General features: G+C 41.7%; 1 protein-coding gene across 3 annotated transcripts in view; it reads left to right on the top strand.

The window, feature by feature from the left end:
* The window catches only part of LOC130917256 (SH3 and multiple ankyrin repeat domains protein 2-like), a 525,263-nt gene that overhangs the window by 461,455 nt on the left and 37,912 nt on the right, over nucleotides 1–25,896 (top strand). For 2 of the 3 annotated variants that reach the window (XM_057838487.1, XM_057838477.1), the window contains 3 exons: nucleotides 2,224–2,336; nucleotides 3,145–3,250; nucleotides 4,698–7,194. In XM_057838487.1, coding sequence (XP_057694470.1) covers nucleotides 2,224–2,336; nucleotides 3,145–3,250; nucleotides 4,698–7,194 — 2,716 coding nt within the window. Of the gene's footprint in view, nucleotides 1–2,223; nucleotides 2,337–3,144; nucleotides 3,251–4,697; nucleotides 7,195–11,821; nucleotides 11,899–25,896 lie in introns of all 3 variants that reach the window. The other variant, XM_057838497.1, reaches the window with a different exon arrangement.

The following is a 25,896-nucleotide window of genomic DNA, read 5'->3' as shown; positions in this document are numbered from 1 at the left end:
CAGTTCATCCAGAGTGATCATGGGCCTCTTGGCTGCATCTCTGATCAGTTTTCTCCTTGTTTGAGAAGAAAGTTTGGAAGGACGGCCGGGTCTTGGTAGATTTGCAGTGGTCTGATGCTCCTTCCATTTCAATATGATGGCTTGCACGGTGCTCCTTGAGATGTTTAAGGCTTGGGAAATCTTTTTGTATCCAAATCCGGCTTTAAACTTCTCCACAACAGTATCTCGGACCTGCATTGTGTGTTCCTTGGTTTTCATAATGCTCTCTGCACTTTAAACAGAACCCTGAGACTATCACAGAGCAGGTGCATTTATACGGAGACTTGATTACACAGAGGTGGATTCTATTTAATATCATCGGTCAGATAGGACAACATTGGATCATTCAGAGATCCTCACTGAACTACTGGAGTGAGTTTGCGGCACTGAAAGTAAAAGGGCCGAATAATATTGCACGCCCCACTTTTCAGTTTTTTATTTGTTAAAAAAGTTTAAATTATCCAATAAATGTTGTTCCACTTCACGATTGTGTCCCATTTGTTGTTGATTCTTGACAAAAAATTAAATTTCATATCTTTATGTTTGAAGCCTGAAATGTGGCGAAAGGTTGCAAGATTCAAGGGGGCCGAATACTTTTGCAAGGCACTGTATATCATATGGTAATATGATATCTATAATAATATAACCGTAGTGGTGAAGAAGTACCTGAGCCGAAAGGCAAAGTTTTCGATTTACCAGTCGATCTATGTTCCTATTCCCACCCATGGTCACGAGCTGTGGGTCGTGACCGAAAGAACAAGATCTCGGATACAAGCGGCCGAGATGAGTTTCCTTCGCAGGGTGTCCGCGCTCTCCCTTAGAGATAGGGTGAGAAGCTCGGTCATCCGGGAGGGACTCGGCGTTGAGCCGCTACTCCTCCGCGTTGAGAGGAGCCAGCTGAGGTGGCTCGGGCATCTGGTTCGGATGCCTCCTGGACACCTCCCTGGAGAGGTGTTCTGGGCATGTCCCACCGGCGGGAGGCCCCGGGGACAACCCAGGACACGCTGGAGAGACTATGTCTCTAGGCTGGCCTGGGAACGCCTTGGGATTCCGCCGGAGGAGCTGGTTGAAGTGGCTGGGGAGAGGGAAGTCTGGGCTTCCCTGTTAAAGTTGCTGCCCCCTCGACCCGACCCCGGAGCAAGCGGAAGATGATGGATGGATGGATGGATGGATGGATGGATGGATGGATGGATGGATGGATGGATGGATGGATGGATGGATGGATGGATGGATGGATGGATGGATGGATGGATGGATGGATGGATGGATGGATGGTATATATAATTTTTTTGCCTCACTATTTTGCACTGTATTTAACCTGTTTTGACCATAGTATGTGTAAAGAACAAAAAACGCGTATGACCATACCTGCTGTTTGTGTTGAATTGTCAAACATAAAACTATTCAATCTTATTTTTTTCTGTTGAATGTTTATCCTAACAAGTTGAATAAATATTATCAGGCTTCAAAACGGTTGGTCGAGCATTTTTGTTTGTCAATGGGACATCAACATTACAAATTTTGAAAAAAGATTTTGGGATTTTTTTTTGTCTTTTGGGGTCCAAAATGTGGATTATAATTTGTCAGTGAAGAAAACAACAGTTTGGACATGAAGTTCAAGGTGTCCTGAACATTTTTTTCTTTGAAATATAAAGGCAACATCAAATGCATACAAATTCGGCCAAAATAGGCTTAGGCGTTAAAGGGTTAAAATAATTTTACAAATTGTATAAAAACAAAAACATCAAGAGGGGTTTCAATATCAAATTAGTATAACTTGTACTAAGATTTATCTTTTAAGAACTACAAGTCTTTCTATCCATGGATACCTTCAACAACAACAAAAGAGAGATACTTGAGAGACGAAAAATTCATTCCTCATTTGATATTGATTGAGGAACAACCCGAATACTTGGATGATGCTATTGAGTCGGCTGCTTGGAAAGAGTTTGCACGGCTTCCAAGGCTTGAAGCACCCAAGACATTCCATCTCAGCACACTTGCTCCCCTGTTCTGTTTTCTTTTGCAGTTTCATCCACAACCGAGCGTGGAGGGAAGGATCTTGTAAATGATTAGCTTGCATTTGGCTCATGAGATCCTTATTGAAGCTTTGCAAACAGAAAAAAAGCCTGGTATTTTGCCATTTTTTGTCCACAAACTTATGAATTGCTGTGCCCTTTGCAGACAAAGTTGACGAGATGACCCACGCTCAGAAGACATCGCCAGTTGATATGAAGATCGCAACAATCAAACCACGGCCATCCAGTCGCTGCTTGATTACACCCACTGAACTAAATGTAAGATAATCAGGAGTGATAAAAGTTATTATATCAAACCCTCATCATGAACAAAATAACTCGTTTGTTGGAATAGATATCCAATCTATTTTGACTTGCAGCGATTGAATGATCTGGCTGGGACTATCAGGGACCAGGCACGTTCAGAGGGGGGGGCAGAGGGTGCTTGAGCACCTGCCCTCACATGCTCAAAGTAGCCTTTTGACTACGCTTTTTTGTTTGTTTGTTTGTTTTTTTGGCGTATGTGTGTGCTGTCCGACTGTGCAGGCAAGCTACCTAGTACTTTACCTCAAAACCAAAAGCACCTTTAAAAAAAAGGCAATTATGAATCAAAATTGCCCTAAGTGGAAGCCTGTTATGGTATGCTTATTGATTGGCGCTAACCCTCTGAGCCGCTCGGCAAGACTGTTTTGGGGTAATTACTAGCATTTTTCGACAATTATAAATTTCAGAGCCTCCACCCACTAGGTCTCACTCTCTTTACCGGCAAGGGCGTAGCATTTTTGGAATGGTTCACTACATACTGCTTCTGTTGTTTTCGTCAACAATGACGACAACAAAAATATTTTGTCAGTGAACAATTTTTTCAGGATGATAACCATGACATCATGACGACAAGTTAAAACATGTCTTGGGAGACTATAACATAACGAGACACATGCCAGTTTTCGTCTGACAAGACGACAATGAGACGTAGATGACAGTTTCTGTTATATGTTCACAATGGGGGACATTTTCATAATGTACGTGGAGTGCAGTGTTTTGAAAATGTTTTTCTGTAAGTAATTAATAATTTTTACTTTCACAGTCCATGTACCATGACCGCCAGGGAGTAGCAGTGGTTCCACCCACTGTGCCTGGGGCCTTCTTAGGGTTACCAGAAAAAGGCTTGCTAAGGAAGCAAAAGTCCATAGGTATGATAATAGTTAAGTGTAAACAAGATACTGAATATGCAAGACGGCAACCTGTACATTTGCATTGAATTGGGTTTTTATTTCAATGTAATATTATATAAATGCTCAGAGAAATTGTTCTGTGTACTCAAGTCATGCGGAATTAAAGCTTATTATAAAAAGCCATCTCCATTGTTAATAATGGAGGTCATTAAAGTGAAGATTCGTTATCGAAAATTCAGGTTGCAATGCAGCAAATTGTTATGGGTTAATCTGTCATCTCTTGTACTGCAAATTTGAAGGCTATTTTTTGGGACAAACGTTTCTCAACGACCAAACATCTCTTCTAAAAATCCTTTAAATTTGACTCTTTCTCATAATTTCTTGTGAATACGCAACTGACTGGATCTGAACTGAGTGGCCCTCGATAGAGTGGCTGTATCAGTGGGAAGCTAACGGGCGCTGCGGTGACTTTGCAGAGACGCGGAAGACAATCGTTCTTCAATGACACTAAGCTTTGCTATTTGCTTTCAGACATCCTGGTTCCAAAATGGCCAGCTATTTGCATTTCTACTCAAATAAATCATTCACTACCTTGACGCTAAAACACTCACACACTGAGTCAAATCTAGAGGTCACTGTCATCTTGCAGACGTCCAGAGACAGTTAACATATCAGGAGATGAAAAAAAAGTGATACATACTGGAAAGCACAGCAAATACACATATATTGACATGAATATAACTTTATGTACTGTATGCTTAATGCAGCGCATTTTAGAAGCAGGAAGTGGCAACCTCCAGCCGTTTTTTAAAGTGCTGAAAGTGCTCAGCGCTCCATGTATCAGTGGGCATGGAGGAAGAGGGCAAGTACTTGAATAATAAGGCACAGTGTGGCGTCACACCGTGACCAATTTCAAAACCTGCCGTTTGAAAAAAGATTTCACTGCAAACGCAATTGCAATCAAATAAAAAAATAACTACAAAGGGCATACTATCATTTCAGCATGAAAAAGTTAAACATTTAGGACTATTATTTTAATTTTAGTACCTCTTTAACCACTTTAAAAAAAAAGAGCAGTATCGGCTGAGAAAATGAAGCGACGTGAGCTCATTTATCCATTTTTACTAAAATCAAAACAGATTCTCCTGGGCAATCCTGCATGTTAACTGTTTGATTTTTGATATTTGAATTGATTATCATACTTCAGAAGTTCAAATCATCCCAAATGATTCTTGAATGAAAGTACCTTATATATTAGCTGTATATTAGATATTCCAATATTGTACAAACCTATGTGTTGTCAAAGAGGCTTACTGAAATAATTACATTGATTAAGATCATCATTTTAAACTCACATTTAAACTTTTGAGTATTTCAAGAATACTACATTTTTTGTGCCCAATCCTTTTTTTCAAAATGCAACCATATTCTAAACATGTTTTATTTCTGCTGAATTCTTTTCAAGGTACAACAGAAGAGGAAAAACAGGGATACCTTACGCCTCCTTTATTAAAGTTCTCCCGAAGTCTCTCCATGCCAGATACATCAGAGGACATTCCACCTCCCCCGGCAATTTCACCCCCTTCGCCACCTGCCTACAACTCACCTGCTGGCCCAACACCCAAAAGTTACGATACCGCAAGACCCAGCTTCACCCAGAACTCACCTAACGCAGTGACAACTATTTGTAGAACCTCAGATGTTGGTACATTGAGGCGGGGCTATCACAGACAGAGTTCAGAGCATTTTGAGAGCCCGCGCATGCGAGGGCGCACACCAGTGCCCGAAAACCCCTATTCTGAGATTGGCAATAAGAATCTGTATGTGCCAGCAAAACCTGCTCGAAGGAAGGGTATGCTAGTAAAACAGTCAAATGTTGAGGACAGTCCAGAAAAAACGTGTCATATGGCAACAAACCTCTCGGGCCCAGTTTCCATGCCTACCACACCTGTTGAGCGAACATGCTCTTCCATCCCCATTCCTACCATCATTGTCAAGGAACCATCCACCAGCAGCAGTGGAAAGAGCAGCCAGGGTAGCAGTATGGAGATTGAGCCAACAACCCCAGAACACCCATCTCTAATGCCAACTGTTGGTGGAAGTGGTGGTCTGCGACCGGAAGACCCGATGTCTCTAGGCAACCCATTTGCAGCAGCTATTGCTGGTGCTGTGCGTGACCGTGAGAAAAGGCTTGAGGCAAAAAAACACTCTATTGCTTTCCAGTCAATAGATATGGGAGATGATGACTTAATTGGTCCTACCCCGATGCCTCGCCTTCGGCAGTCAAAGTCCATCGATGAAGGAATGTTTGGTAGTGACGAGCGACTCAGAAGGATGATGGCTCCACCAGTTCACCTTGGACCTCCCGTCGGTGGAGGCAGTGGAAACTTGACAGATTTTAATACTCCAGAGCCCACAGTAGTCAGGGAGCCTCTAAACACAAAAACAGGACAGTGTCCTAACCTAGACAGTCCTGTTAGTCTACCAGCCACTCCCCCAAAGAGCCACTACAGAGCAAATGGAACCTACCTTCACCCTGTTACAGGTAAACCTCTAGACCCTAATTCTCCTCTTGCGTTGGCCCTTGCTGCTCGTGACCGAGCAATGAAGGAACAACAAAATCATCATCAAAATACGCAACAAAATCCTCCTCAGGTTTCACAAAGTCCCAAAAACGAAGCCCACTCCCTCCCGCTGCAGCCAAGTCACAAACCAGACCTCAACCAGCCACTCTTCATTGATACCAAGTTGCGGTCTGGGATTGAAACAAGTTTTGCTGCAATCTCGTCAGCAACCATGGGCCGTCCAGGGCGAGGTGGCTTGCGGCGGCAAATGACTGAGCAAAAATATGAGTCTGATGTGGCTCGAGAGGACCGGCAGCACCAGGCAGTTGAGGAGAGGAAAAGTTTACCAGGAGACGTTATTGACACACCTAAGTCAGCTGGATTGTTGATGGTTCACACCAGTACTGAAGCAAGCAACAAGGTAAATAACCAAGAGCTGGAAGGGCAGGACAGCAACAGGCCATCTGAGCTGAAAGACCCCAATCAACCTGATCCTCGCGGTGGCGCAACATTGTCTATTAATCCCCAGCCCTCCTCAACACGAAGACGTAGCGTTCCTTTAGGTGAGTCCTTGGATGAACCTGTGAAACTACCCTTCCGGATACCCCCTCCGCCTCTGGCGTCAGTTGACATTGATGAGGACTTTGACTATGTAGAGCCACTCCCACCTCCTCTAGAGTTTGCTAACAGTATTGACATCCCTGATGACCAAGCTAGTGCCATTGCACAGATGCTTCAGCAACAGAGAAGAAATGGGGGGCCTCTGCTACCTTCATACAATGTCCATGCCCCTCCACTTGTTACAGATCAACACAAACGAGTAATGAACAGTATGCCCCCTTCATATCCACCTCCTCCACCAGATCCAGAGTCAGGGGTAGGTGACTCTGGTATTGAAGAGGTAGATAGTCGCAGCAGTGGAGACCCTCAGCACATGGAGACCACCAGCACCGTGTCAAGCATCTCCACCCTTTCATCAGAGGGAGGATTCTGTGACACCACCCTGGAGAGCCTTTATGCTACTGCAGACGGGCATTCCTTCATGGTGGATAGACCCCCTGTACCGCCAAAACCAAAAGGAAAATCGGTCATCAACAGAACTTCGCTTTACCATGATGCCCTCATTGAAGAACCACCAGAATCATATGGTTCACCACCTCAGGTTCCTCCTGCACATGCTTCATCTTCTGAACCTCCTAGGACGCCCACTCAAAGGACATCAAAACTATGGGGTGATCAACCCCCTGAGCTTCATAGCCCTCCATTTACAGCAGACACCAAGAACACAGTTATCACGGAGCTGAGCTCCATTCTACAAAACATGAATCGCGATAGGCCACCTAAGTCAGGAAATAGCCTCGACTCGCCCACAGGAAACCAAGGGGCCTTTGGAACAAGGTAAAGGATGACTCATTTATTTCTTTTTACTGAAAACTTAAGACTTACTTGCTTGGGTGAACATATTTCTTGTTCAGTCCTTTAGAAGTTGTTTTTTTTTTGTTTGTTTGTTTGTTTGTTTGTTTGTTTGTTTTTTGTCAATGTTGTTAGAGGTACTACATCTTATAATGTTTTAAGGTAGTGGTTATTTTCCCAGTGTTGAATAGATAGAGTACCAGGCTTGAATTTTTTTTTGTTGTGGCAGTCTTAGATTGTGAGGTTTTCCAGGTTGTAGAGACGGTTATTTAAAAAATACATGCTGAAGCTAGCTGCAACTGCAAAGGTACTCTTGTTGAGTGAGTTATCGATATATTGGCAAATGTAACAATAGTGTTGCATTCATTTTTAGTTCATGATACAAACCTTAATTCCAGTGAAGTTGGGGCGTTGAGTCAAACGCTTCATTTCTGTATGTTTTTCCAGTTGGAATTTTTTCATTTTGGTGTGTATTTTTTGGCCTAATATGTTAATATCATAGGTTATAGTGTAATAATAACAGTTCATTTTAGACGAAGTTGTTTGTTTTACTTAGCTTTGGCTAGAGGTTGATATATGGACTTTTTTTCAACGTCGGCCATCAGCCGATGAACAACAACAACAAAAAAGCCAATAAAATAGGATTTTGATCAGGCATCTGTGTGGGCAACTGTGGCCGGCACTGACTGATGGTAGGACCCCAGAAGGACCCTGCAGCAGCTTGAAGGCAGGCTGCTACAGGAGGCTTCAGGCTTACTTGTTTTGTAAATATTGTAAGCTTTAGCCTTTTAAGGTTTTTACTGAGTGATCCTTACACTTTAAAATGTAACTTTTAGCGTTAGCGTGGCATTCGCGTTAACATTAGCCTTTGCATAGTGAGGATCCTCTTCAACTCTCACTTATTTACATATCGTCGTGATGTCCTGGTGGGTTTAATTATTTAAAAATAATGTACTGTTCTTGCTGAGTGTGTTTAATCATAAAAAGAAGTTTGGGTTGGTTTGGTTGAACTACACCAAATTTATCCTTTAAAATCAGGTCATCATTGTAAATTTGAAGCGGTTGAAGTATTTTTTTTTTTTCAAATTGCCTTTCATATTTACATGCTTTAAAAAAAGTACATCGACCTCAAATATCGGCTCACACACAAAATCGGCTTTGGATATCGGCAACCAACTGAAATTTTTTTTTTAGATATCAGCATTTGAAAATCCCATATCGGTCGACCTCTACTCTTGGCAACCAGCTACTGCACCTGAAAGTGTTCTGATAACATATTGTTATTGTTATATCCCCCCCAAATCCTCTCCGTAATATATTGTTGCGGTATCGAATCGATAGTCAGTATCAGCAGATCCTCAAAATTAGGTGGCTCGGACTGCGAAAATGCGGTGCAAAAATATGTGATCTGGACATCTCTAGTTATTTTATGTTCATCCATAATAATTTTACTTCATTTTTACAGACCATTAAAGGAACTATGCAGTAAGAGTCAACATTTATAAATTAATGACGAGGTCAAAGAAAAGAGTGTTCCTAACAAGCCCGCCAACAATGAATGGGGAAAAATACATTTTCTAAGTACATTTGCAATATCTGACAAGTACATTTAATAAGGCTTCAAAATGGAGAAAAATAAGGCCGCCCCATCAGGTCACAGACACTGTAGGCATGTTCACTGACTGTGCTCAAACCACACCATGTGCCTCAAGTACCTAATGTGTACTTGTTACCATAGCTTGTTACGACGTGGAAATTAAATGATTTTTGTCCAGACATTTCCGATATCTACATAACTCGTCTACAATGCCCCGACGGTCGTACGTCACTGCCAGTCATCATCTAAGTCAGATTTTTGCTTCCACATGTCGTAACCTGACGTGCGCCTCCATAACACCGTGACTACGCGTCACGTCAACGTGTCATGACGTGAACGTCAAAGGACTCAACGGAACGCAGAAGCATAAATCAGGCTTTATGCTGTGCATTATTACAGAAAGCCAATTTTATGTTAACTCTCGATTAAGAGCTACAGCATAGTGAGAGAGCAAAGAATTCCACATCTGTGTAATAAAAAAATCAGGTAGAGATTTAAAGTGTTTTCCAGAGGTGCAGCAATGAGGTTTGCTTCCAGCTTCAAAATAGTCCAATTTAATAGGATCCTGCATGTTTTTAATGAATATTAAATGATTTGGGCTTTGTGTACCTCAATTAAATTGTTCTTAGACCTGACTGGGAGTGCTAAGATATTTAAATAAGGTACCAGAAGTTATAAATTGTTTGTGAAGGCAATCAAGCATGTAAGGGAAACTTTCACAATGCTCATTGGTGGTTTGGAGGATTTGTTGTCAGATGCATTAATGGTTTGGGAAGGGTCATTACGATGGCTTTTTTTTCTCATTCGATTAAGACTTTTGTGTGTGGAAATCACACATGACAATATGTTACATGTTAGGGATGCAACGATACAGTCACGGTTCGGTACAATTTTCGATACGAGGGACACGATTTTCGATTCAATTGATTTAATGCTCTGAAACAAAAAATACAAATGTTTTTTTTATTTTTCTAACAAGCAAAAATAACAATGCCATCATATAAACATGCGTTATAGTGCATAATATGTATGTGCTTACTTCTTACTGATCTCAGGAAATTATGTATAAAAATGCTGAGAACAATCTTTACAGTTTGTAAAGTGAGACGGGGCACACTGTTGATTGCTACTGCTCTCTTGGCAGGTATGTTTTCCACATGAGCAAAACATCCTATTTGAGTCCATCAGTGTTACATACTGATTTAACAATATTTGCAGCATTATCTATAGTCACTGGCATGGATTGATTTAGCCTGCTTGACTTCCATTCAGTCGTGGCGGTTTTTAATTCATTGATGTAGTACTGTATATGGACTATGCGTCCAATGATCACTCTGGGCTCACGCAGCCAATGGCATGGGATCTAACGTAACACATCTAGGTTGCTATTTGATGATATTTAGTGTGTACGGACGAGTGTTGTCTGGCATTAAAAAAAGTTAACAAACGCCACAGAAATCACTTCTGCTCATAATTTGCCACTCATTGTTCATCACGTAACCGTGAGTTAGCGCTCTGTGTCCCAGGGTCTAAAATAAGCTGTCTATTGTCAAAGCGATGTTATTCGTAGCAGCCAAGTCGGCAACAATATATTGGCGGACTTTGTTGTACGTATCCGTAAAGACAGTCTTTATTAAATATGTACGAGTGGGGCTAGCATATCAGCTCACCTAAAATGCTGCCATTCAACGGATCTGTATGATGTAGCAGCCGGCAAGCCACCTCCTGAAGTTTCTGTCTTTCCTCACGAGCAATGATCCTCGTGCGCCACACCTCCCACCTTTCAGGCAGTTTGGGGGAGTTTGTCTTATCAAGGCAAAGCTGCGCCGGACATTTTAGTGAGGGAGACGACAAAAATAAATTCGGAAAATACATTTTGAGAGCTTCTCATTCGAATGTTTTTGCGTATTGAATCGATGAGGGCTGAACGGTTCAATATAAAACTGAGTATTGTTGCAACCTTATTGCATGTATTGTAGATCAGTTTTATTTGTGTGCTCACAGTAAGATTGAGTTTGTCATCACATTTACAGTAATAGACAACGGCAAGTATAAATGCCTTTCATGTGAAAGTAGTTTGCACAAAATATTTAAGAATGCAAATGGCACATTCCTTAGATCTTTGATAACGGCGGGAAAAAATGTTAATACGATACACGAATTAGATGCACAGCCGTTGTGTGACTAACGTGATGGGTTTCTGTACCTGTTCAATCTGTTGCCTTCTTTCTCCAGCTGAGACTCAGACAAAGCTCACTTTACTTCCTACTGTAGGTTCATTCAGGCTTGTTTCTAAAAATAGCGGCATTGGACAGTGGGTAACCAATGTGTGATGAGTAGGTGGGACAAGCTGAGATATTTGCATTTGATTGGCTAAAATAGTACTGCCACTTCAAAAATGGTTGACAACGACTATTTTCGTGTGCTTCTGGGAAAATTTGGCTTTTATTTACATTTTCCTCCACTGTAATACATCAGCAAATTGAAATTATATGTCTTTTTGCTTTATTCAACACGTTTCTGTCCGCTGTAATAAACATTAGCAAGATGTTTTCCATTACTTTACGGGGTGACGAAATTCAGTTACGAAGCCATTTACTAAAACTCAAAGGAGTGGGACAATTGTTTTGTGGAAACAGTACCTGAACTCCATCAGCTCATGTTTTTTTAACCTCACATCTCAGTATGAGGGGGCGGGGGGATGAAAAGCTATATAAATAATTCAGTGGTGGCATGCATTTTGCATGGACTGTCCATCGCTCATCTGAGAGGTGTAGAAAGCAGTGGAAAAGGGGGTTGATTGCTTTGGGCACTTCTTTTTTTTTCTGTTCCAATAAACAGCTTTAGATCAAAATAGTTCTATCCATTTTTGTTAATTAGAGTGTGATGCCCAGCAGCTGCTTAAATTCTGCTTTGCGTCACTCCAGTCACGCTTCATACCACATGCTACCATGCTAACCTCATGTCCATCTCTGTGTCTGTTGACCTTACACTTTGTACTCATTTCATTTGCAGCTCATCTCCATTTTCTCCAGTTTCCCATAGTTCCTTCATCTCTTCTTTCTTCATGTTACCCAAGCTCACCCTCACAGGTAGGATCCATCGGCTTTTATCTTGCTACACACTAAGCTCTCCACTGGTTTATTCATTCTTATCTCAGGCATAGTACATGGATTTGACCAGTTGCTATTTTGTATCCAGTCATTGTCTAGAGTGGATTTGGTAGACTGCAAAGGTTCAAGTTCTAAAGTGTATCAACGACAAAAGGAGTATAGTTCAAATTGGTTGTGTTTCACCCAAGGGGCTTCTTAAGTGTTCAATTTCTGTTTTATTCAGAGTTTTATTGTTCTACTCTGCTAGCGTTTAATTGCAAATGGGAACATATTACTGCCTGTTAGTTATTATCAGAGTTGCTGTGAATAAAGATGATTTTGCACACAAGGGGAGCAGTTTCGCTAATCTTCATTATCAGAAAATAATGATTCAGTCGCAGCCTAAACAAAAGGTAGATCAATTTAAGAAAGCAGAATAACAAAGCATGCACATGGGCAGTTTCATGTCACCTCTGAAAAGATAGGGCTAATCCCAATTCTCCACCTAAACCTCATTCTCCTCAGCCCTCTGTTTGGAGGACCAAGACCAAGATAATGGGCTAAGTCTTAAGCCTGAGTTATACTTCTGCATTGCGGTGACGGCATAGTGACGATGTAGACCCTACGGCAGTGGTGTCCAAACTATTCCAAATAGGGCCGCAGAGGGTGCGGGTTTTTGTTCAAACCCATCATGAGGGCAACCTTTCACCAATCTGGTGTCTCACAAGTGTAATCAGGTGATTGCAGTCAGGCGCTGCTTGTTTTAGCACAAACTTCATTGGTTAAACTGTCTGTGCTCGATTGGTAGGAACAAAAACCAGGACCCACAGCGGCCCTTGAGGACAGGTTTGGACACCCATGCTCTACGGCGAGCATTCGATAGTTCTGCAGGAAGGGAATGCGTTGTTCTGTAATTCAGCGCCAAGCCACTAGAGAGATGTTGCGTTGTGTGTGTGCGGTTTTGGGGGACTTTTGTCGAATTCCTTGAGTTTTCTTCCGTTTAGACAACAATGGCAAAGGAGATGGAATGCCTGAATGTGGATCTTCAGCTCATCAACATTGAACAACGAATGTCGATCATACAAATGTTGAGGTGCAAGTTACGCAGAAGACGGTTGCGGAGGTGGTCTGTCTGACTGTTGATGCCGCACAGAGACTGGCAGTCACATTTTGAATTCTAGCATCGGGTGGAAGCCAGCAAGGTGCATTTTCCAGCGTTTTGTTCGATTTGTTTGCCGTGTCCTACAACCAGCCAGTGGGAAGCCATAGCAGATTTCTGATGGCTATGGAACTTCCCAAACTGCGTTGGAAGCCTTAATGGTTATCAAAAGAGCACCGAAGCACTCTCAATCAGTGATGATATATCAAGTGTGTAAACTGTCTGTTGTTGAAAATTAAACATCAAAACAGCTCTTTTGACACCAAACTTGTGCTTTATTCTTCATATACTTGAAGTGTAAAATCTAAATAAGCCACAGACTCACAGCAAACCAAAAATACGACATAAAGTGATTAAAACCTGGCAGTATTTGACCGGCTGGGTCACCGCTTCGTGTGGCCATTCGAACACACACATACTTGTTTTTTTTTTTGTTTTTTTTATGTGTTCGCTGACCTCCAGCCCCGTATTTTCAGCAATCTCCTTCCACGAATTGCTTGCACAGTTCTAGCCAGGATTTTGTGGAGGTTCATGTCAGGCTACGGCGGAGGGTCCTAAATAGGGTCTGCCTTGACGGCGTAGGTCTGCCGCAGAAGCATAACTCAGCCTTTAGCCGCTAAGAAAATGCTCCGTTGAACTGGGACACCTCTCCATACATAACATTGCAAAAGCATACATTAACAATATCAAAAAGCTGTGGCTGCCAGCCGGGGACCTGGCAGCCACAGTAATAGGGTGGTAGGTGGGTCCCACACTTTTTCTCTATGGCGTGGCTCCTGGGGCGTAGCCTCTCCGCTGCCTGGGCTGCCGGCCGCAGGAGTAGGGGGAGGTCAGGCCGCCGATCTCGCATCTCCCCGCGGCGGCTCCTCGGCGTTCCCCTGCTTCCGCCTTCCCCTCTCTTCTCTAACTGGGTATCCGCCCTGTGCTCCGCCGCGGATCGCTGGCTGAGCGGCGGTGTATCGGCTGGATGTTGCCTGCTACAGCGGGGGACCCTGCCCTGCCCTGGGCTTGGTGGGCCGCTGAGGGCCCTGTGGCATGCCGTGCCGGCTGGGGGGGCTGCGGCGGCTCGTGGCCCGGGTGGGCGGATGGGGTTGGGGACAGGCGTGGGGTTGTTGGTGCGTCCCCTCTTGCCATTCCTGAAGGCCGGTAGTTGGGCGCGCAGGTGGCCCGGGGAACCACCCTGGATTCCGGGGGGGTGACTAGGACTCCTTTGCTGGGCAGCGGGAGGAGGGATGGGCTGCACTGGCCCCCCCCGGCCCCGCCTTCCTTGCCCGGGCTGGCTGGGTGGGGGCCGTGGCCCTGTGTCGGCGCCCGCATGGCGTCTCCGCTCGTCTGCGTGGCTGTTGCGTGCCCGGTGGGGCTCGCGTGCGGCTGGATGTTATTGGGCGCGCTCGGGCGGGGGGTCCCGGTGCCGGGATTGGCGATGGGGTGGCGTAGGGTCGGTCGCCAATGGGCTTACACTCACAAGGGATTCACACGAGTACTGGGTTCTAGATCACAGAGATGATTTGTGTACACTCTACCCCTTTCTACCACTTTGCTTATAGACTCCCCCACCTCCTTCCCCCTCTTTCCCTGGTCAACAGGCCCCCCACATGGTGTCAACTGGAAATACATTTAGCTGACGATAGCACCAACATATTAGTAGTTAGTGTAGTTAGGCGTTCAATGTATTTCTTGTTGTTGTTTGCATTTCTTTTCTTTCTTCTCTTGTGTTTCTTTTCTTCTGTTCCCCCATAACCCCGTCCTGTTCGCTGCTTTGTTATAATAAACGAGGTATGTTGAATGATCACAATGTGAGATGTCAGACTCTCAATGTGAAACATTAAAACTGTTCAGACTCTCCGGGCACTTAGACTTCCATTCTCCGTGTCAAACAGCTGAACAGGACAGGTTTAAAAAAAAAAAAAAAAAAAAGAGATGCAAGGGCCAACTTGAAATTCAAAATAATATGACTGAAGTCAAAGTAATCATCCAAAAAATGTAAATTAAAAAAAGTGTTTAGTGAAAACAAAAACTCAAGTAATCAGTAACATTGTGATTAACTACTTCTGATGATGGATTTTTTTTTTTAAACAATAGTATTCTTTTCTCAGCACGGTTATCTATATAAACTGTTATTATTATACTGTACTATAACCTATTACATAATCACATTAAGCCAAAGAAATATAAAAAATATAATCATTGAATTCCAGAGAGACCAAAAAATCCCAGAAAAATAAAGCGTCATTCGTCCAAAGAGCATGAGTGCCCCCTAGTGGACAAAATGTATTTCTTATTATGAAATTAAAAGGATCATATCTCAGGCTTTCCGTGGTCAATTGAAGCCAAATAACAGCTGGGAAAGAGGTCTTTTATTTTTACAGTGCTTTAAAGACGCCGTGTGATTGAACAGGCTTGTGTGATCATAGGACGGCAAGCTTAAGTCTGATTGGTACAATGGGGTCATGTGATTATTGTTCCAACGTCTCAGCTTCAGTGCTGTTGGCATATCTGGCAGAAAAAAAGTCAAGTCTAATAAGTAAAAATCAAGTAAAAATAAAAAAATATGGCTTAGAATTGCTACTCTTAGAAGTACATTTTTCTCAAAAGTTATTCAAGTAAATGTAACGGAGTGAATGTAACTTGTTACTACCCACATCTGGTACTATATGTACAGTATACATGTGCATATTAGTCCTGTCAGTTAAACGCGTTAATGCAAATTAAGTAGTGATTAATTATGGCCATTTCCACCTCCTGTAATTTGGACCTCCTGACAACTCGCACCGCTCTTGTGTCCACCAGACACACACTATTTACGGCCACTCTGCCCCAGAGAGTTGGAGTGAAATCCTGTTCGTCAGGCAAAACTTAAATTATGGGTTTTAATGGCCAAAATGGGACATATTGAGGCAGCGTACCAAGCGTGAACCCGCATGGCCACTTGGGACGAGACATTATGGACATTTTCGAGCATGTTTGGATTAAAATACAGCTCCAGACATCCAGGTGCTTTGCACTGCTCTCGTGGCAGCTGGAGGTACACTATTTTTGGGCGCATGGAGGATCAGAGTGAATTCCTGTTCTCATACTTTGGCATTTTAGCCCAAATGTGGCACTCTGAGGTAGACTGACCAGCAACTGTATGTAGAGATACTGTATACAGTGTTACCTCGGCATACAATCGCAACGACATACGATCCTTTCAACATCCGACGTGAATTTTGACTCGTCATTTGTCTCAACATGTGACGACATGGTCGAAATACAACAATTTATGACAGCATCGCAATTTTATGTTTTTTCTTGCAAGAAGGACACATGACGGATTTTCTCATGAGAGAAATCAACATGGGTCCCAATGGAGGTGTGTGAATTTTCCGATTCTTAGATTATTCGCTATTCAGCCGTGGAAGATTCGAGAACGATTCACAAACATCTAAATTCCGATTATTGAAATATGCCAAGTAAAGCGGAACTGAAACACAGTCAGCGCAGTTTTCAGGACGCAATGGGGATCGGACCGAGAATAAACATCATGCTCAACTCATGCCACTAGATAAAAAAAAATATAAAACCTGACTGCTGCCAACAGCCGCTACAAACTACGCCCACATAATGCTATGGTAGATATCACATGTATATCAAACTAGATGCCAAATGACAGACTCGACGGCGTTAGTAAACAGCCGCCATCTTAAAGTAGTAAACTTCTTTGGAAGGCTGTTGTAGCGCACCTTCGGGAGTGAACTTAATTAACTTTTTTATGTAAAATACTCCTAAATCGGCAAAATTTTGACTTGAATCTATCTTGAAATGATGAAACAATTTTAAAAATTGTCGAAAGTAGACAGAAGGGAAATTATGGAATAACGGGAGCAATTTTAACAACTTTAACTGTTGATTCACAACACTAAATTAATTGAATGTAGTTTAAAGCTGCTGATACAGAATTGGGGCTTGAGTATTTCATTTACTGTTTTGAACTGTAAACTCGATACTGAAATAGTAGTTTATTTAAGCCTGAGAGGATTTTTGTAACTAATGTACAAAACATTAAAAGCAACTAATAGCTGGGGTGGGCATCAATAATCAATTTATAATTGAATCATAGCCTCTGAATCTTAATCTAATCGTTAGGTGCCCCAAGATTCCCACCTTTAGGTCCCAAGAAGGTTAGTGTAGCTGGTGAAAAAAGGAGAAAGGTGACACTTACCATTGAAATTAGGAAGGAAATGATAGAAAAATATGAGCGTGGTGTGCACATCAGTGAACTGGCTCAACAATCCGGCAGGAATATGTTTATGATCTAAAGGATGACTCTGATAATTATTGTTATTATTATTATTGTAACATCGGCAAGTTGTCTGTTTTGTCAGGTTTTTAATCATTTATTTCAGAAATGTGCAACACAAAACAACAACAACAACAACATGAGGAAAAAAGGAAAAACTTCCCACTCTACTGCACCTCCCTCTCTCTCGTCAGTCACACGGTGGGTTCAGGAACAGCATGCAAAACACAACCGCCACATTAGAACCAAATTTGTTACAAAATTATTATCATTCCGATTACCGGTAGTATTTCTAATTTATTTGTTTTGCTATGTGTAATTGCTATTTGTAATCGTACCAGCAGTTTTTGTTAAGGATTTTGCGTAGGTTTTTGGGCTATGAAATGAATTAATCGAATTGTAATGTATTCTTAGAGGAAAATCTCGCTCGACATGCGACCATTTTGACTTACAAACCAGGTCCTCGAACAAATTAAATTAGTATGTAGAGGTACCACTGCATATACATATCTCGATACATGAAAATCGCCTAATTCATTTCAAGCTCGTTTGAAACACCACATTATATTTTATGACAAGAGTAAAACCAGACTGAAATTTAAGCCAAATACATTTGGATCATTCAATATAATACCTGTAATGAAGTAAATCAGGGGCGGGTAAACCAGTCCTCAAGGGGCCGTACTGGGTCCTGGTCATTGTTGCAACTGATCCAGCACAGGCAGTTTAACCAATGAGAGGTCCGGGGAAACAAGAAACACCTCACTGCAATCAATTGACTGCGCTTGTAAGACACCAGATTGGTGGAATAGTGTCCTCTTGATGGGTTGCCACAAAAACCCGCATCCACTACGGCCCTTTGTGGAATAGTTTGCCCATCCCTGGAGTAGATAATAGAACATAATGCAAAAAAAAAAAACTGGAAAAAAATGCAAAAACGTGGAACCTCATCTTTTGAGTGAAGCGAAAGTGATACCCATGTAGCAGGCCATGCGTAGGCGTAAAAACACTCTTCGCGGGGCAAAAATGACCGCTTCAGTACATTAAATTTTTCTACTCCCTGTGTGAGGATGTGTGTGTGTGGGTGTGAATATATTCACCGTATATAACCAGCAAAATCAGTGAATGAAAATGAAAACGTACATAGAACTTCAATAATTACTGTAAATCAAAGACCTCCAAATATTTAATCCCTACTAATCGTTATTACACTGGTTTCATTATGTTGTATAGTATGTATAAACATTATTTTGCTTTATTCAAACTCACAAACAAAGAGTTCCCTCTCGTAAGCTGGTTGTGCGTAATTTATACTCCTTGGTAGGGATGGGAATCGAAATCCGATTCCAATTTGGAACCGGTTCCGAGTGTTTCGAGGCCTCGACATCACAATGAAAAAGCCTTAACGATCCCTTTAACGATTCCTAAAGACGCGTATTGCGTCGTGACGTGTCTTGTTGTCCAGACGCATCAAACTAGCATGGCGCCAAGAACCACTCGCTCCAAAGTTTGACTACACTTCACCAGGAAAGAGTGTGAAAATGAAAGGTTACGACGGGTAAGCACGAGCATTGCAGCCATAAACATAACAATGACAGCACGTAGGTTCAAACGCTCGAAAGTGTGTCTTCACTTCACGAGGAAAAATTACAACAAAGCGACTTGCAGTTATTGCAAGGTGGAGATAACTGCATCGGGAGGGAATACGACTGTGCTGTCCTCACAGAGAGGCTAAGGCTCAGTCCTGGCTATACAGCTAGCTAAATTCCCAAATGACGATGCAGAAGACGTTGGTATAATTTGCTGACTTTATTCAACCATCACTTGAAGAGTGAAACTAAGAATAGAAATGAAACAAATCAATTTCGTCCCCAATAACAAACAGGTTTGCATCAACGTAAATCAGCGATGATTAGCTGCTAATAACAGTAATAACAAATGGTTAGCATTCGTTCGCTAGCATTAGCACATCGTTCAAACCACTACACAACTGGATTTAAGTGTCCGATCGCGAGTGGAAACACAACAACAACAACACAAAAGATGATACATACAGGCATTGCCTCTGAAGATATTAACATCAACAAAGAATGTAGGCTCGTAGAAGTGTTTCCCTCTCTCACTAACTCGCTCACTCACTTGGACGCGGCATTTCTTCTTCGGGTGTAAGCGCGCTCTTCTTCACGTGAGCGCGTTCTTCTTCGCGTGAGGAAGCGCAAGGGTGCCCCCACTTGAGCGTGTAAGCGCCACAAAAACTAAAAGGCATGCATTTCAATGTAATGGTAAATAATACACGTTAACCCAGTAGTCCCCAAACTGCGGCCCGCGGCCTAAATACGGCCCGCCTCCACATTTGGTCCGGCCATTTTGAATTGTTTTTTTTCTCAATCGTGTTATTGATTTCCTGGCCTTTTCCTTGAAGAATTCAGAGAGGGTTATTTGATTGTGGCTTTCTGAAAAACAATAATTTTTTTACATTTATGCACTTCTGCAATCGTCACACTTTTTTTGTTACAAACTGACCCCGGCCCCTCATCAGAGAAGGGAAAAGTTATGTGGCCCTCACAGGAAAAAGTTTGGGGACCCCTGCTTTAACACATATTGCCAAAGGCAGAACAACAACCTATCTGCCAATATATACCAATATTTTTTATTTCTATTAGATAAATGTTTCAGTAAAATGTTACACATTCTTGTGTATTTGCCACTTATTGCCACAGTTAACATTGAGGCTTTGGGCCTCTTTTGATCTCGTTGCGAGTTTGTAAGGTTGTGACTTCTGATTAAACAAACTCGATGCCAATCAAAACGTTTGTTCTTCTTTTTCCCCAAATTAGAATCGATAAGAGAATCGATAAAGAATCGAATCGTTAAGCAATATCGATAATGGAATCGGAATCGTAAAAATCCTATCAATTCCCATCCCTACTCCTTGGTCTGTGAAATAACAATTACCATATAAAATTCTACATTTTATCGTTATATACAGTGGTATGAAAAATTATTTGAACCTTTTGGAATTTCTCACATTTTTGCATAAAATCCCCATCAAATGTGATCTGATCTTTGTCAAAATCACACAGATGATAAAACAGTGTCTGCTTTAACTAAAACCACCCTAACATTTCTAGGTTTTCATATTTCAATGACGATAGTATGCAAACAATGACAGAAGGGGGAAAAATAAGTAAGTGAACCATCACATTTAATATTTTGTCCCCCCCCCCCCCCCCCCCCTTTGGCAGCAATAACTTCAACCAGGCACTTGCTGTAGCTGCAGATCAGTCTGCCACATCGATCAGGACTAATCTTGGCCCATTCTTATCTACAAAACTGCTGTAGTTCAGTCAGATTCCTTGGATGTACGGCATGAATTGCTGTCTTTAGGTCCTGCCACAGCATCTCATTAGGGTTCAATTCTGAAATTTGACTTGGCCACACCAGAACGTGTATTTTGTTCTTCTGAAACCATTCTGAAGTTGATTTACTTCTGTGTTTTAGATCATTATCTTGTTGTAGCATCCATCCTCTTTTTACAGTAGCTTCAACTGTCTGACAGACGGCCTTGGTTTTTGTTGCAAAACATCCTGATAAGCTTTTGAAGTCATTCTTCGATTAATGATTGCAAGTTGTCCAGGCCCTGAGGTAGCAAAACAGCCCCAAATCGTGATGCTCCCTCCACCATGCTTCACGGTGTGGATGAGGTGTTGATGTTGGTGAGCTGTTCCATTTTTCCTCCACACATGATGTTGTGTGTTACTCTCAAACAATTGAACTTTGGTTTCATCAGTCCAGAGAATATATTGCCAAAACTGTGGAGTGTCCAAGTGCCTTTTTGCGAACATTAAACAAGCAACAATGTTTTTTTAGACAGCAGTGGCTTCCTCCGTGGAGTCCTCCCATGAACACCATTCTTGGCCATAGTTTTACATACTGTATAGTTGATGTGTGTACAGAGATAGTGGACTGTGATTTCAGTGATTTCTGTAAGTCTAGCAGTAGACACGCTACGGTTCTTCTTACCTCTCTAAGTATTCTGCGCTGAACTTTTGGCGTCATCTTTAGTGGACGGCCAGTCATTGGGAGACAAGCAACAGTGTCAAACTCTTTCCATTTGTAAACAACTTTTCTGATTGTCGATTGATGAACATCCTGACTTTTAGACGTGGTTTTATATCCTTTCCCAGCTTTATACAAATCGACAATCCTTGATCGCAGGTCTTCAGACAGCTCTTTTGACCGAGCCATTATGCACATCAGACAATGTTTCTCATCAAGACATTTCTTACCAGGTGTGTGTTATTTAGTGGGCAGGGCAGCTTTAAATCACTCATCAGTAATTGGGCACAAACCTGACTTAAATTATTTGGTTGAAATTGGTTTCAATTGCTCTTTAAGTCTCCTTAGGCAGAGGGTTCACTTAATTATTTTTCTACCTTCTGTCATTGTTTTCATGCTATCCTCATTAAAATATGAAAACCTATAAATGTTTGGGTGGTTTTAGTTAAAGCAGATTCTGTATTTTCATCTGTGTGATTTTGCAAAGATCAGATCACATTTGATGGTGATTTTATGCAGAAATGTGAGAAATTCCAAAAGGTTCAGATACTTTTTCATACCACTGTAAGTCACACTTAGCTATAAGTCGCAGACTCAGCCAAACTATCCAAAAAAGTACAATTTAAAGTCCAGAAACACAGTCCTGTATATTTGGACCACTAAACTTCCTCTATTGCAAGAGAGATTTAAATAGAGCTTGAATTGTTTTGATGCATTATGATTCATGTTAGGGGGAAATGCTGTATGCACATATCAGATTTGATTGTAAACACTTTTAATGCCACACTCCATTATGATAAGTTTGGTGTAATGGAATGAATCATAAATACTGCATAGTGAATCTGTGCTTTTATATCAGTGTATCTACTACAGAATTATGAACCATTTCATCTTGTGGAGCTCATTGGTGAAAACGTTGCTTTTTGGTTTGGTTCATGAAGTTAAAAAAAACTTCCAGTTTGCATGTAATTCTTTTTTGAATCAAGCGTTATCATTAGATGGCTCTTCAATGACCGCTTGAATGGAGACAATGCTTGTTAAAAGTGCAACCAAGTCCTGTCTTATAAAAATGAACTGATGCTCAAAAACATTAAAATGCAAGGGTTAAAGTGTGCATGACACCAAAAATCATGTTTATTTCATATTTCACGCAGTGTTTTATGCTCCTGAATGAAATGGACCGCTTGGATGTGTGTGGAAGCGATCGTTTTATATATTCAATTTTTGAATCCCGCGCTATGATAATGAGTAACTTCCGGCTTCAGTCTCGGGTTTAGGACGAATGCGAATGTGACGTGGCCCGGGTCGGCATCTCACTATAGTATACAGCATTGCTTTATAGCGTGCAGATGGACTGCGGATTCAGCTGATTTTGCGGATTAATTTGTTTATTTTTCGCATCATGCCACCAAACGGCTGCAGAAAATTGTTGCTGCACCAGGGAGAGGCGTGTGAGCCTTCTTGGGTTTCAAAAGGTTCCCATTCACCGCGGATATTGGCCAAAACAAGCCCTACTACTGTGGGACCAATGGACTTACGAGGAAGTGAGTAAACATTGTATTTTGTATTATGTCAAATAAATGGTAAATGGTAAATGGTGTTACACTTATATAGCGCTTTTCCACCTTTCAAGGCGCTCAAATACTGGGATAATGGCACACGTTTCAATACGGAGGTGGCTTGCATTTTGTGGCTGATTGTCCACCGAGGATGCCACTCAGCCGACGACCGGCGGCTTATTTGCACACACCCCTCTGAACTCGGGTTATTGTCCTCTTTGTGTGGCCTGTGTTCTGTCAAATTTTCAACCCCATCAGAAATTGCAACTTTTCTGTTAAAATGGCCGTGAATACAGCGATTACAAAGTAAACACTACAAACTTTGTTTAAATAAAGGACTATTTACTTACGTTTGATCATGAACGGGCATGTAGAAAAGGTCTCCTCAGACACATCCTGCACAACAACTGCACACCGCTCTCTCACCGTTTACATCGTCGGCATGTAGTAAAGCATTATTTTACGCCATATTCGTGTTGACCATGTGGCAGCTACGCGCTCCTCCGACGTCGGCCGGTTTGTCCGGCGGTACTCTCCAGCTGCTTCCCCGGCGAGCTCTCCTGTCCGCAGCAGGGGAACCAGCTGTAACTTGCTCGCTGCCGGGCAGGTTGCCGATTGGCAAAGACAATCGACAACCCCGCCACCGTGTGACATGATCCGGGCTAGTTTTGTGTGATTTTTCGCTTTCGAAAATCGCAAATAAGACTTTGAGACGTCACTCGGTTCGGGTAAGCATGTCGGCTAGCTGTCACGCCTCTTGGTTTGTTTACATTCTTCGAAGCCAGGGCAGGGAAATGACAAAAGCCGAACTAACTACGGTGGCATAAAATATCGTTAGGGAGGTGCGGCAGTAAAGTTGAAGTCGACAGTTTTGACCATTATGGAGTAATTTTGCCATGTCATACTGAATAAATGCATTTTTATTATTTCATATTCCATTTAATACAAGATAGTTATTTGTCATGACCATACCATTTATTTAGCTATTGGGGAAAAATACTTCGATAAAAAGATTATCTTCTAAAAATATTGGAGTAGTGAGATTGAAACAATGACATTTTGCGGCTCTCTTCGTCGCATTTTCCTCGTTCTGAATAATTCCCCTTCAATGACCCACCATGACCATGACCCTGCCAACGCCATCCTCCTGTTGGGGACGCTAGAGCCCTATAATGGTAGGCGTGGCTAAACCGCAGATTAAAAGACTAATTTCTCGTCATCTGCGTTTTGCCAAATTGTAGTATATATGGCTGAAAACACTCAAGTGACTTGAAGTTCCGCTCTGAGACCCCCAATTTGGCCAACTTTCAAAATTGTCCGATAAGCATGTGTGATAGATCATTGGAAAGCTTAAAATCTCAATTTTCTGGGGGAAGAAAAATTTTGAACTGGAGGGCATTTAAAAAAAAAACATTTAAACAGCGAAACTCTATCTGGAAGTGAGAGCATGAAACAGCAGAATTAATGACGCCATGACTTTAACGAGATATTATCACGTAGTTACCTTGTTTCGATCCAAAAACTCCATGTAGCATGTATCACTGAGTGTCAAGACACAATTGTGAATGGCCACAGCTGAATTTTTGGGGGGATTTTATGGGTGAAACATGGTAATAAAACAAGGGTCACGATGCAGAAATCGCAGATATCAAGGAGTGGTCGAGATTTTCTTTTTCATATATTTACCCTTTAAACTTTTTTTTTTCTTTCTTTGTTTGGATCGATTATTTATCATCTAACATATTGGAGAAAATGTGACAGTAACAAAAAAAATACAATTAAGCGATAGTTATGAGGTAGATATTTGTGACTTTTACAGACACCGTTTTTTTCATTGTGACGTAATTTGTTTAAAAGTTTAAAATATGCGAGTGAATATTTTTTTTTAAGTCTTTTTTTTTTTTAAACGAAATATTAGACATCAATTAATGATTCTAAGCTAAAAATGACAGACATTTTGAATAATAAATATAATTAATTACCTTCGTTTTATGGCTGAGTTGAAACAAGAGCGGTTGCGCGACGTCTGTAAACGGGGGTTTCCAGAGTAAAACGGACAAATTAAAAATAGTTCGGGGGCTTAATGCGCCATGAATCTGCGATGACAGTATATAGACCTATTGTTCTATTAAACACAACTGTTCTTTTGTCTTAAAATACAGCACTTTTTTTTAAAGAGGAGTGCAAGAGCAGAAACTTCTTTTCAGTCTTGTCTGTTTTCCGCCATATAGTCGAATTGTCTCAAAATATTATTCTAATTCAGATAATAATCCTATTTAAGACGTTTTCTTTTTATCCTGGTGTACGCACTTTAAATACAACCTCAGTCATATTACGCCCCTGCCCTCATGTTTAAAAAAAATAACACAGAAAATGAAGTGTCTGTTTTTTTCTTTATAATCCATGTAAAATGTTTTCCCCAATATGTCCCCTTATGGCAAAACCAACATCAAACCAGTCCTATATTTTCAAAAGTGGGTCAACCTCTTTTACTCTAGGTGTCCTTTAACCTGTGTGTTGTTTGAGGGTATGTTGTCTGATGTGAAAAGTTGAGTGACGTTACTGTCAGGCTGGTCTGATGAACAAGATGTAAGCCTTTAAGCAGTGTTGGACATCCTCTTAGAATCAACCAATTGCTTGTAATCTGCTTTTGTTTGTTGCTTTGAAACATTTGTGCCGTTGTGTCAGCGTATAAATCCGCTCACTTATTGCCTGTGTCGCCAATGTTCAGCCTCCATACTCTGGCAGGAGGTAGGAGGGCAGCAATTGAAGTTTCTCGTATAGAGAGGTCTGCCAGGGTGTTTAGTAAAAAAATAAGAATGTCCACAGATAGTGACGATCTTGTCACGTGAAATGGCGCGCCTGCCTTTGTGGCTGTCAAACAGATGGCAACATAGACACAAGGAAGATGGCCTAGATTCACACATGGCCAGCCTCTTGTG

This window comes from Corythoichthys intestinalis, chromosome 1 (genome assembly GCF_030265065.1).
Source record: "Corythoichthys intestinalis isolate RoL2023-P3 chromosome 1, ASM3026506v1, whole genome shotgun sequence".
In the NCBI taxonomy this organism is placed as follows: domain Eukaryota; kingdom Metazoa; phylum Chordata; class Actinopteri; order Syngnathiformes; family Syngnathidae; genus Corythoichthys; species Corythoichthys intestinalis.
Note: the sequence above shows the minus strand (reverse complement) of the source record. Positions and strands in the feature narration are given on the sequence as shown.